This window comes from Oppia nitens, unplaced genomic scaffold (genome assembly GCF_028296485.1).
Source record: "Oppia nitens isolate AA-2021 unplaced genomic scaffold, nextdenovo-longstitch-racon4-pilon3 scaffold1_pilon_pilon_pilon, whole genome shotgun sequence".
Classification (NCBI taxonomy): Eukaryota; Metazoa; Arthropoda; class Arachnida; order Sarcoptiformes; family Oppiidae; genus Oppia; species Oppia nitens.
This window is the reverse complement of record NW_026533199.1, coordinates 10,962,131-10,976,126: the sequence shown is the minus strand read 5'-3', so window position 1 is coordinate 10,976,126 and position 13,996 is coordinate 10,962,131. Positions and strand designations below refer to the sequence as shown.

Sequence of the window (13,996 nt, the reverse complement as noted above, 5' to 3'; positions counted from 1 at the left end):
ATTTTTTTTATAATTCATATAAAGTTATTTTTTATTCATAAAGTTTGATATATTACACACAAATTTATAATATAATTATAAGTTATTATAAATTAGTCTAATAAAAAATACAATTATATTTTTTCAAACATTTTTTAATTTAATTAATTTTAATTTGTGTGTCCACTCATCTCACGACCAATTTGTTGGCAAACCTTAATAGAAAATAATAATAATAATAATAATATCATTGTTAATAAAATAGTAATAATTATATTTATAATTTAAAAAAAAAATCTAAATCATGTCATTATCATTGGGAATCGTTAGTTGATTACAAGTGCAGACACACCGTAACCCAGTTTACATTTGACATTACTATCGATGATACTGTAAACTACTTTTTTTCATCGTATAATATGATAACGGGCAGCACCTGGCGTATGGCCTGATCAATATTGCCGTCAAAATTTTTTTCCACATTTTTACCTATTGTCCATAGATTCCCCCCCCCTTGTTATCGACAATATTTCAAATGTTATCATTGTTGTAGAAGTAATGGATATTTAATTGTATAAAATTGAAATAAATGAAATAATATTTTTTTCACTATTGACTACATATAATAATATATATTATATTTATTAAACAAATATTTATTAAATATTATTTTAATAGTAATATTTATAAAGAAAAAATCATACAATAGACATAAAAAAATAAAATTAAAAAAATATTACAACAATTTTTTTTCCATTAAATTGTCTAATAATTATCAGATCGGCCGCCAATTGAATGGTATTTCCTGCGTCTCTTTGCCCGCAATGTCTGGTCATTGTTTGATGACAACGACTGTTGATTATCAGTGGACTTGTCGTCATCGAGACCTCCTATACTTTCCACATCCCACCACTGGTGTATGGCTTTGGCAGCATTGTTAGGTATGAGAGACTCTTTATGATGATGTCCATAGTGACCATGGTGAGTTTTGAACATATCGTTATAGGTTTCGTGCTCCTCACGCAATATTGGCGTACCTTGGTTAAAATTATAATTTTTTATTTTTTTATATATAAATAATTTTATTAATTTTATCAATTAAAATAAATAAATAATATTTTTAGTGTTATAAATAACGTGTCATTTATTTTTTTTTAACTTAATTTAGATTTAAATTTAATTGATTTAGATAAATTGGTTTAGTAATTATTTTTCAAGTAGTTATTAGATGTGATTATTTTATAATTAAAATAAAATATTATGATAATACTTACTTGATACATCAATAATAATCATAGCAATTAATAATACACATAATGTAATTAATTTAATCATATTTATGATTTGCTGGTAATTGTCAAAAAAATATTAGATAACTTGTAAAACTAAATCAAATTGTTTTGATATTAAATTTAAAATAAAAAATGATTTATAAGTAATTTATATACATATATAAATAACAAATTAGTTATTTAACGTAGTTTAATTTATGTAAAATATGTATTATAGTTTACCTGATTTTCTAGTTCAATTACAAAATATAAATTATTATAACATATGTATAATTTTTATGAAAAAATAACATTTAAACATTTGTTACATTTAGGTTAAAATTATTTAACCCATTAACTTGATTTTAAATTAAATGTAAAATCTATTTTTAAAATTAAAAATTATTATTTCAACAAATAAAAACAATTATAACTGTATTTTTATTATAATTTTAAATACTATTTTTTACATTTATATAAACTAATGGATAATAATTACAATTTATCATGTAACATCTAATAAAAATTAATAAAAATTATTTTAAATCATATAAAACATATTTAAATAGTTTATATAATGAATTTCTATATCTAATTATTTAAGTTAACAATAAATTTTATTATAGTTATTATTATTATTTAACAACGTTTCAAATATTACATTTTATTGTTACAACAATTATTACAATATTTATTATTAATATTTATACTATTATTATTATTTATACTAATTATTTGGTATTTGGTATAATTTATAATAGTTTTCACTAACATTGAGTGATAATATTGAATTAAATTTGATATATTTCAAACATTAATAATATTTTAAATATACATTTATATATCTAAATATAATCATTAAGTTATTTTTTGAGTATATGATAACAATAGTGCAATAATATACAGATGCATAATCAACACATAATGTCTAAATTAACTAATAAATTACATTTAATTTACTACAGTATAAAACTTTAAAATATAATACACAATATAATACAATACATTTTACAATAAAAATAATGCTTAAATAAATAAATTTATTAATACCTTGAATAAATTACTAACTAAAATAATTAAATGATTTTTGTTGTTGTTATTGAAAATATTCAACATATTAGATAATATAAAATAATTTTTGAATCACACTAATTGATACACATTTATCAGATCATATCATATCATATATATATATATATATATATATTAATATTTAATAATTACATTAATTATTTGTTAAAAGTTAGTTACAAACAAACCATTTGAATAAAACACAATCACAATATTACAGTACAGTATAGTATACATTCATAATTTATGATAAGTTTTTTTTAAACATGACTTATAATAGATTTGATGGATTTGTTGATTTCGTTTTGTTGTTGTTGAACGCCGTGTGCTGTATCGGCACCACTGGTCGCCGCTCCTCCCGGACGGCCGCCATAGCTGCCGGTGCTGACGTCCAACTCGGGCTTAAACGACTTGACAAAGCGTTCAATAGGTCGGCCGCTTAGCGATAGATACTTATAGATAGCGTATAAGGGTATGCATGTCATCGACGACAGTGTTATAGTCCAGCCTAACAGTATAGACCAGTTTGGGTAGACATAGGAGCCGATTACCAGATCCTTGTACTCGAATAGTGCGGCAAAAAATATAAACTATTTTTTATAGAAAAAAATAACAAATAATAGAAATTAATTAAATGATGGATTTTTAACAAAAACTAATTGAAAGCTATTTGAGATAATATATATTAATTTAATAATAATAATAATAAAAATATATATTTATTTATTACGCCTAAAAATAATGGACTAATAAATTTCCAGCAGATGCGCCAAAATATTCCCGGTTTTGTGCCCAACATTTCCTCTATTTGACAGGAAAACTTTTCGCTCCCTATTTTAATGATTTATTTTAAAAAGAAAATAAATGTCTTAATTATAATAAATTATAACTAAAATTAATATTAACTTATAGTAGTAGTAGTAGTCTTACCATAACACCAACAAACGGCAATAGTTTCGATAAACACTACAAACAATAGGGGCAATGAAATGCCATAATTTTCAAGCAATTCGAGCACATATTTTCCACCCTGGTCAGATATATTATTATTTTTAAAAAAAAATATTTATTATTGTTATTATTAATAATTTAATTTAATTAAATAATTAGTTATCATTCAAAAAAAAAACAAACAATTTAATTACATAAGTAGTGGTAGGAATGGCACATAAATAGATAAATATGACAATAAATGCTACAAATATTTCACGATTTCGCCGCAATAGAGCTGGAAATTCGTCGCACAAACCGGTAATCATTGCCTCCAAACCGCCAAACTTTTTATTTGTTTATTAATTAAATATAATAATAAAAAATGCATTTTAGTTATTATTTGTTAGTTTTAATTTATTTATAACTTTATAGACTTTAATTATTATTAGTATTTTTATAAAATTAATATTAATAATAATGCTGTTAATTAATTAATTGGTTGACAACAAAAAATAAATATATATATATATAGACACATACGGTACTGTCAAGGCCCAGTGTGATGAGCATAACAAAAAACAGTATCGACCAAAATACCGAACCGTGCATTTCGGCAATGGCTTCGGGATAGACAATAAACACCAGTCCCGGACCTGTAGACAAAAAAAATATATTTAATAAATAATTATTTTACTAAAACTGTACCCCCATCAGTGATTAATTAACATTAGTTAAAACAAAAGTGTAGTAAATAAATATTACTAAACAAAAATAATAGTTAAAGTTTGCTAAACAATAATACACTATAGATTTTGAAATAATAAATATATAAATTATAGTTAACTATTAATAATCTAATTTATTATATTATATTTAATAATATTTTGTGTTTTTTACAGTTACTTTCCACAAATAATTAAATATAATAAGAAAATATTTATAATAATATAGTATTTAATCAGTTTCCTTATTATTATTATCATTTATTATTTTTAATGAAAAAAATTAATGTTACATAAATATATTTTTTTCTAATTTTTAAAATTGCCATTAAAATAAAATGTATTTATATATATATATAATTGAAAAATATATAATTACCTCCAGCGGCCACTTCGCTAATATCTTTGGCCATTTTTTTGGCCATATATCCCAATACTGAAAATATGACAAAACCGGCCATAAAACTGGTCAAACAGTTTATAGTTGACGTTAATATGGCATCTCTAGACCCCATTAAAACAATTTGATAAATTAATATTTAAATTTAAAAAAATATTATTAAAATACGAGTGGAAAAAATTTAATTAAAAGAAATTATATTTTATATATTTTATTTTTAAAAAAAACTAAATAAAAAAATTAAATTTGAAAAACTAACCTATAACAATTATTATGAAATTTATTGTACGACGACAGTGCCATTAGTGTACCAAAACCGGGACCCAATGAAAAAAATATTTGCATCGCAGCGTCAATCCATACCTTAGTTATTAATAATAATAATAAATTTATTATTAAAAATAAAATACTAATGATTAATAAACTAATTTTTAAAAAATATTATGCTATTTTATGTATAATTAATTATTTATTGAATTTATAATTATTATTTTTAAAATAACTACATTTATATCGTATAGGCGATCCCATGACGGGTACAGATAGTATTTTATGCCGTCCATCGATCCATCCAATGTAACCCCTCTAATGAGCAGGATGAATAATACAAAATAGGGCATCAGTGCCGTAACCCATACGACCTTTTAAAAAAAATAATAAAAATAATAAAAATATTTACTAAATATCTAGGTACATATTTTTTTCATAAAAAACAAAATAACATTTATAATACTTATCGATTTATCTAAACAAAAAAATGCTTAAAAGTTTATTTATAACTAAAAATATTATAGTTTACTGTATATTATTTAATGTATTATATTACTGTATACTTAATAATAATAACTAAAGTATTTTATTTATTATACTAACTTTACAACCGGTAAACTATAAGTATCTTGTATTATAAAATAATAATAACACACTCACACACTCGTACACTCACACACTCGTACACTCACACACTCACACACTCACACACTCACACACTCACACACTCACACACTCACACACTCACACACTCACACACTCACACACTCACACACTCACACACTCACACACTCACACACTCACACACTCACACACTCACACACTCACACACTCACACACTCACACACTCACACACTCACACACTCACACACTCACACACTCACACACTCACACACTCACACACTCACACACTCACACACTCACACACTCACACACTCACACACATAATAATATAGACTTTATATAATGATTGTTTGAAATTGCATACCTTTCCTGTACTTTTGACGCCTTTCCACAATGAAAAATATACCAAAATAAATACCATCATCAGACAAAATGCAAGGGATAGCTTGATTGGGCCAATTGAGTCGATACCAGTCGACCGATGCATTTCCAGCACTTGATATCTGTTTAAAAAAAATAAATAAAATGTTGCAAAAATAATACTAATAATAATAAAATTATTTTATATTATATTATAAATAGTATACAGTAATATAATTGTATATAACTGTATATACTGTACATGCTTAATATGTTTATTATTTCTACAACAATTTCTAATTAAATAGTTACTTTAAAATTAAAAAAATAGTAAAATTAATTTTTACTAAATCTATATATTACTTGTAAATTTTAATTGTGTTTTTTTAGAAATTATGATCAATAAATTTTTTTTAAAACATTAAAATAATCAGTTGTCTTAACTTTAAATATATCATTAAATTTAAAATAAATTAATAAAAAACAGTATATTTATTTTGTATTACTATATATACTGAATATTTAAAAAAAATATCTAAATTAAAAAAAATAACTAAATTGTTGTTTTTTCTTGTATTATATCAAATATATGCAAAAAATGCTAAATTATCAATTGCCATGGTGAAAGTGTTCAAGCAAATTAACAATGACAACTATTTCAAAACAAATTAGTTAATATTTAATCTTATATTAAGTTATATATAATTTATATATATATATCCAAAATAATAAATACTATCATTATTATGAGCAAAATAAAAGTAGATATTATTGATGAAAAAATAGTTAAATATAAAAAGCATGAATTTTATTTAACTTTGACTGATATATATATATATATATCAGGGTTAAGTAAGGGGGGTAGGGGGGTAAGGCCAAAATACCCCCCTAAGATCGAGAAATTGGGATTTTACCCCCCCCAGACTTTTTGACCAAATTGAAAAAATTGTCGCTTAAAAACGAGGAGAAATGACCCCCCCCCCCCCCCTAAAATTTCGGCGCCGAAGGCGCCGAAAATTTTTTTGAAATTTATAAAAATTTTAATTTTAGTTGATACTATTTTAGTAAGTGTTTTTATGTTTTTAATATTTATAAAAATCTAATTATTGATTAAAAATAGTTAAAATAACGTTAAAAGTCTTCAAAAAATAACATTATTTTAATTAAAATAAACTAAAAAATTAAAAATTACCTATTTGTTGAAAAGAGTAATCATATTACAATTTAAATATAAGTTTAAGAAGTTAATAAAACAATAAATACTTATGTTTTTATTAATAATTTTTAAATTTTAAATAAAAAATTTAAAAATATTTTCAATTTTGTACTTAATATAATTAAACTTTAACGAAATTTGAGTTAAATAAGTAGTATTCAGTCAGTATTTGTATAAAAATAAAAATATATAACAAACTATAAACATTAAGTATTGTTTAAAAAATTAATTATGTTAAAAGTTAAAAATTATTAAAATACTAAAAATAACTCATAGTGTATCATTAATGCTTTTATCAACTATTTTTAAATCTTAAATACATTATTTTATTTTTTTTGTTAAAATTTAAGTTTTTATTAATTTAAAAAAAATTTTTTTAAAAATATTTATTTTTTATTAAAATTAAAATTTTTGTTAATTTTTAAGTTTTTTAAGTTTTTTTTTATATTTTTGGAAATTTTACCTATTTTCCCGGGAATTTATACGGGAACTTGTGGGAATTTTATTGAATTTACATGGGAATATTCGGGAACTTAAGGAATTTTTAGGGAATTTTCTCTAGACCCCCCCCTTGATTTTGGATTTTTGAAAAAATTGCCGTTTAAAAATGCAATAAAAATCTTACCCCACCCAATACCCCCAAGATTTTTTGAGAATTTTGTAAATTTTACCCCGGTCTACCCCCCCCCCCCCCCTAAAATCCAAAACCTTGCTTAACCCTGATATATATATATATATACAGTATATATTCATTTTAAATCAAGATAATTATTTTCAAAAAAAAAACTTGAAAAGTTTTGTTTTCTGAAATCTATATGAGCCTTTTTAGTGTGTGTGTGTGTGTGTGTGTGTGTGTGTGTGTGTGTGTGTGTGTGTGTGTGTGTGTAGCATTTCATTTTGCGAATTTTGAAATTCTGACTTCAGATTCGGTTAAAGGACTACTAATAATCTATTGAAAAATTGTATTAAAATTTCGATATCTCTTCGGGAACATAGAGAAAATGGCTGCCAAAATAAAGAAAATTTTAAGAAAATTTTTTTTAAGTATAGATTTGAATAAAGCATCAAAAATAAGCATAAGAAATATGCATTAAAATTTTGATATCTCTTCGGGAACATAGAGGAAATGGCGGATAAAGTAAAAAATTTAGGTAAAAATTTTAACGTTTAGTTTATCGTTTATATAGAGCATCAAAAATAATATATAATAAATCAGCATTATTTTTTATTTTTTTCAAAAAATGGCGGCAAATGTATAAAAAAAAATTTAGGAAATTTTTAACGTTTAGAATTGTATAGAGCATCAAAAATAATGTATAATAGATCAAAATTCATTTATTTAAAAGTATCATTATAGTTGTTTATTTTGTTATATAAATCATTTGATACTAGACATGACTATAGTTGAGTTTATTTTGGCATACTGAATTATTTGATACCTCACATGGATATAGTTGAGTTTATTTTGGCATACTGAATTATTTGATACCTCACATGGATATAGTTGAGTTTATATTGTCATGCTGAATCATTTGATACTCTACATGACTAAAGTTGAGTATATTTTGACATTGTCATATTATATGTATTATACTATATAGCCGCTATAATTATAAAAACTAATGGTTTTCAATGATATTCAAGTTTTTTTTCTGAAAATGCTTTCTAGCATTCTTAACTGGTTTAATATAGAGATAATATTAATTTTTAAAAACTTATTTATAAACTATAATGTCAAATATTAAACTGGTTTCATTTAAAAAAAACTTATATATATAAACTTAATATTAAAATAAATATATAATTTATAAACTATAATTATCACTTATCTTATTGTTTATGTATAAAAATAATTTTATTTACAGTTTCAATAAATCAATTTATTATAATTTTAAGACTTAAATTTTTATGCATGTATTATATTAATATAGAGTATTAATACTGTATATATTGTACTGTATTTACTGTATATTCGTTATAATATATAAAGATTGATATAAATTTATACTATATATATACAGTACTATATCGTATGTAAGTATTATTACTTTAATCAATTTAATAATAATAAATATAAACATTTATTTTATTACATTCAATCAACATTTGTCCATTTTTGGTCAATTAATTAATTGGTATTATTACTGTATTATTATTATTATCAATCGTAAACATCAACAATATTTATTATGAAATAAATATTTTAGCTATATTTGAATGTAGTTTTCACATTTATTAATGAACTATTAATTAATTTTTATTTAAATATGTTTAAGTAAAATCATCTCTCTCTCTCTCTCTCTCTCTCTCTCTGTGTGTGTGTGTGTGTGAGTGAGTGTAGAAATTTAATTAAATGTCACATAAAATCAAATGTATATATATTATCAAATAAATAGCATATAAGTTCAGTATATTTATAAACAGTTAATATAATAAAATAGTATTCAATGAATATTCTCTTGAATTGCTTTTTACTTTTTTTTGATATTTTCTTATCTTCACAATTCCTGACATTCAAATAAATACAATTTATTTATTCAATTATTGATTCAAAAATAATAATTGTTTTGAAAATTTTATTAAACGATAGACACACACAAAAACATACACACTATACATACCTATACTGTATATTAAAAAGCAAACTATTGTTAATTATATATATATTATTATATACCTGAAGCACATTGTAATGTATTTTTTAATAAAAAATATTAATTAAAAATTAATTTAAATTTAAAAAAATATTTTTGACTAAAAAAATGAAATTTGATTTTTAAATATTTTGTTGTATTATTTACATTACTTACGCAGTTTGCATCAGTAAATTGTTTAAATAATTAATTAAAAATATTTATGAATATATATATATATAAATATTTTATTTTAATTAAAAATATTAACAATCGGTTAAACAAAACAAAAATGATAATTAACTCAAACATTTACTAATATAAATGATATGAAATTTATATGATAGCACTTTTTTTAAGGCATCAATAATATTTTTTGATAGACATAATAAATGTATCAAAATATTTATCTAAAAATTTCATATTAAATATTATTTAAAGTTATTATTCATTAAGTTATTTAAAAAAATATATATATTTACATTATATTTTGCACATATATTGAAAGTGTATTTTATCAACAATAAAAATAATAATAATAATATTTAGTGTCATATAATGTGTTATAAATAAATAATGAGAAAGAAATCATTGATAACACACACACATACATAAAAGCACAAAAAAAATATTTTCATATTATATTATACTTATATACATATACAGTATATCTATCTATTATATATTTGTTTTTGTATATATACTGTACAATAATAGCATAATTTAATTTATGGGATAAAGTTTTTTTTGCTGATAAGTCCAATGAGAAGTTACTAAACAATCAATTCACCATTAAATCAATATATATATAGTTGACAACTGTCTAATGATAGTTAACTCTTAATAAATATGATATAAATATAAACTATAAATATATTATTTAATTTTATATTATAGGATTTAATTAAAAAACTAATAATTATATGTCTTAAATTATAGAAAATTACTTAGATTATTTTATTTATTTTTGAAATTTATAGACTTTATAGACATAAAACATTTATAAACATAAGTACTGTACAGTATTTTTATATTATTAAAATAAAAGCCGATTAACAATTTTAATTCAATTTAAATACTGTATGCAATAAACTAGCTAAAATATGCTTAATATTACTAAATATACTAGCTATTTGATGATAAAAAAATTGTAATATTGCTTATTTTTGCTATTATATAATAGATTATCGTCAATAAATAAAAATTCCCAATAAAATCAAATAAATAAAATATTAGAAAATAAATTAGAAACAAATTGAAATAATAGTGTATATATATATTTAATACATACTAAAATTAGGTATTTATAGTAAATAATTATATATATTAAAATTTAAACAATTTTTAAAAAGATAAATATTTAAATTACTTAATTAATTGATCTAGCTTACTCAAAATATTCTTGGGCTGGACTAACATCATCAGTATTCGTACCATTAATACTACGTCTAAATTCCATTGTTTTGCATTTGGCTGTATTCCATGTGTTATTGCATTTGGTCCAGGGTAGTTCAAATGTGCTCAGGGAGGCCAACGATGCAAACAGGTAGTAGAATGCCCAGGCTATTATTGTATTGTAGTACATACCAGTGTACAGATCGATAAAACATATGGCATAACCAATACCTGATTTTTTTGCAACAACAAATAATAATAAACATTTTGTTTAGTGTCTAGGTAAGTTTTAAAAAAATATGATTTTTAAATATAATATATAACTTATAACATGTTTGGTTTGTATATTCTAATAATATTTTATAATATTGAAAAATTTTTATGATTTAAAAAATATATTTTCTATCTAAAGTTTTAGTTTATTTAATATGTAAATATAATAGTTATTAAAATAATTTTAATAAAAAATAAATAATTAAATTTATAAATATAAAGTATAAATCTAGCAATAGATATTTTTTTTAGTTTTTAATTGACAGTAAATATTGTATTGTTTTTTAAATTTTACAAATTTTATTTATTATTTTTATCAGTATATAATAAACCTTATATAGTAAATCTTTATACAGAATATGACAATTATTTTTTAAAGCACTAAAGATATTAACAATAAAAAAATGTTTAATTTGTTTTACATAAAAAAGATAAAATAGGAAATTAAAAACTTTTTATTGCTATTTAAAAAAACTGGATAAAAATCTAATATAATTAATAAAAAACAATTAATAATTCTATAAAAAAAGTATTAATATAAATAAATTTATGAAATTATGAAACTATTTTTAGACTATACTGAAAAATTAATATAAATATAACAAACTATAAGTGATTTAAATCTAAAGTTAACCAAATAGTTATAAATAATAACTGTATTACAAATAATGTATATTTATTTTATTAAAAACTATATTTTATACATAAAAATAATTGCAATTAACAATATAATTACTAGAAATAGATACAATTATTATTTAATAAATAAAAAATATTTTTTTCTTATCAATACAATTTTAATTTTGTTTATTAATATCAATTGTATTTAAAATTAAAATTAGTTATTATATTTTATAAAATTAATATACATATTATATTAATACTAAAAATATATAATAGTTTTTTTTAAAAAAATAATACCTTTCATTATTGGACATAAACTTTTCCAAATAGTAATACAACCGCTTTTATAGTACTGACCCAATGCCAGCTCCAAATAAAATAATGGCAGTCCACCAAATATCAACATTACAACATATGGTATTAAAAATGCACCTAGATAACATTAATAGACAATATTAATAAAATATAAATAAACTGGGTTATTTAATGAAATATAAACTAATTAATATATTTTTTTGTGTAACATTATGTAATTAATAGAGCGTATAATCTTACAGTAAATGCATAACTTCATCTAATTGCTGATAAAATAAAAAAAAATTATTTATTTTTTTATTTTTATATTTCACAAAACTATATAAAACAAATAAATTTTAAATATCAATTTATATTTTTGAAAAATAAAATAAATAAATACAATTTCATTATGCATATTTTTTTCAATAATAAATAAATCAAATACTGTTAATTTATACTTAATTAGTTTACAAATAATAGTCAAAACAAATAATATTGAATAAAAAAAACATTTATTATATAAATTTAGACAATAGTATTAAATCAATAATTTTAACTAAATAAATAACTTTATAGTAAAAAAAACTTATAAATATTTTTAAAAAAAAATTATTAAATAAACCGAAATAATACTAATAATCTAAATTAATAAATACAAAAAAAAACATATCAAAAAAACACCATAATTTGCAACCATACATACCCCCACCATTACGATAGCATATAAACGGGAATCGGTAGACATTACCCAAGTCGACGGCAAACCCTATCACTGCTAATAGAAATTCAATTTTTTTGTCCCAATTTTCCCGTTCGGGTACCGGTCGGGCTGTGATGTAGCGCCAGTCCATTGAACACGAATTGCTTTTGTTAATACTTAAGCTGCCGGTGCCGCCGCCGCCGCCCAAACCGGTGGCCTCATTGGCATCGGCGGCCAACTGTCCGGCCGATCGTGAATTTTGTAATCCCTGACTTGTGTTTGTCGGGCTTATGGCCAGAACCGACTGCAGCGATGCCATTGTCGACGATTGGCGTATAATTTCTTCTTCTATGTCGGCAATACTTGTGTCCACGTATTGTATTTCTTCGGAAATGATTTTATTATTATTATTATTGTTTGTAATTTTATCAACATTTTTGATGATACAGTCTTTAAAATTACTACTTATTTTCTGTATATCAGTACTGTTTGTTGTTGTAGTTTTAATATTGACACTATTGTTGTTGTTGTTGTTGTTGTTGGATGTGGTGGTGGTGGAGGGTGTGGTGATGATGGTATCGGTGTCGGTCACTGCAGCACAAGCTTCTCTATTATTATTATTATTATTATTGGTATTAGTATTAGTACTATTAAAAATAGACGATATGTTTGCCATATATTTTTTATCCATTTCTCTCTCCCGGTTCTTAGATTTAATACTAAAGATAGATAGATAGATAGAGAGAGAGAGAGAGAGAGAGAGAGAGAGAGAGAGAGAGAGAGAGAGAGAGAGAGAGAGAGAGAGAGAGACCGTCAAAATACAGTTTATATATATATATATCTCTCTCTATTATGGGATTTATGTTATAATTTTTAAAAGACTTTATTTGTAGATATTTTTGTTGTAGAGTTTTATACTGTATTATAACTCTACAGTAATTTCATGTCAACTGTTATATCAATATATATTTATATATATATTGATAGTATAAAACGTTTAAACATATAAATTTATTATATATGTGCAATGATATGTTAAATCCGATTTAAAAGCTCATTAAACTGCTATTATATATATCTATATATATTTATTTCTATAAAAAACACATTAATATAATAGTATAGTTAATATAAAATAAATCATCATTTAAAACATCAAAAATTAATTTGACAATATATATATATACAGTATATATATATATAGATATAGATAGATATAGTCAACAAT

The 13,996-nt window shown here is 21.9% G+C and overlaps 1 protein-coding gene across 1 annotated transcript; it reads right to left on the bottom strand.

Annotated features, from left to right (window-relative positions):
• Nucleotides 1-2,581: 2,581 nt before the first annotated feature.
• On the bottom strand, nt 2,582-13,041 carry LOC128951429 (sodium-dependent serotonin transporter-like). The gene is made up of 12 exons (XM_054296675.1): nt 12,772-13,041; nt 12,069-12,203; nt 10,871-11,105; nt 5,635-5,773; nt 4,883-5,017; nt 4,636-4,739; nt 4,356-4,480; nt 3,795-3,907; nt 3,467-3,598; nt 3,252-3,351; nt 3,052-3,152; nt 2,582-2,911 (listed from the first exon to the last, which is right to left on the bottom strand). Exons 1-12 carry the CDS (start codon nt 12,917-12,919, stop codon nt 2,582-2,584), a joined length of 1,797 nt encoding a protein of 598 aa, XP_054152650.1. The 5' UTR covers nt 12,920-13,041.
• Between the last annotated feature and the right edge of the window lie 955 nt (nt 13,042-13,996).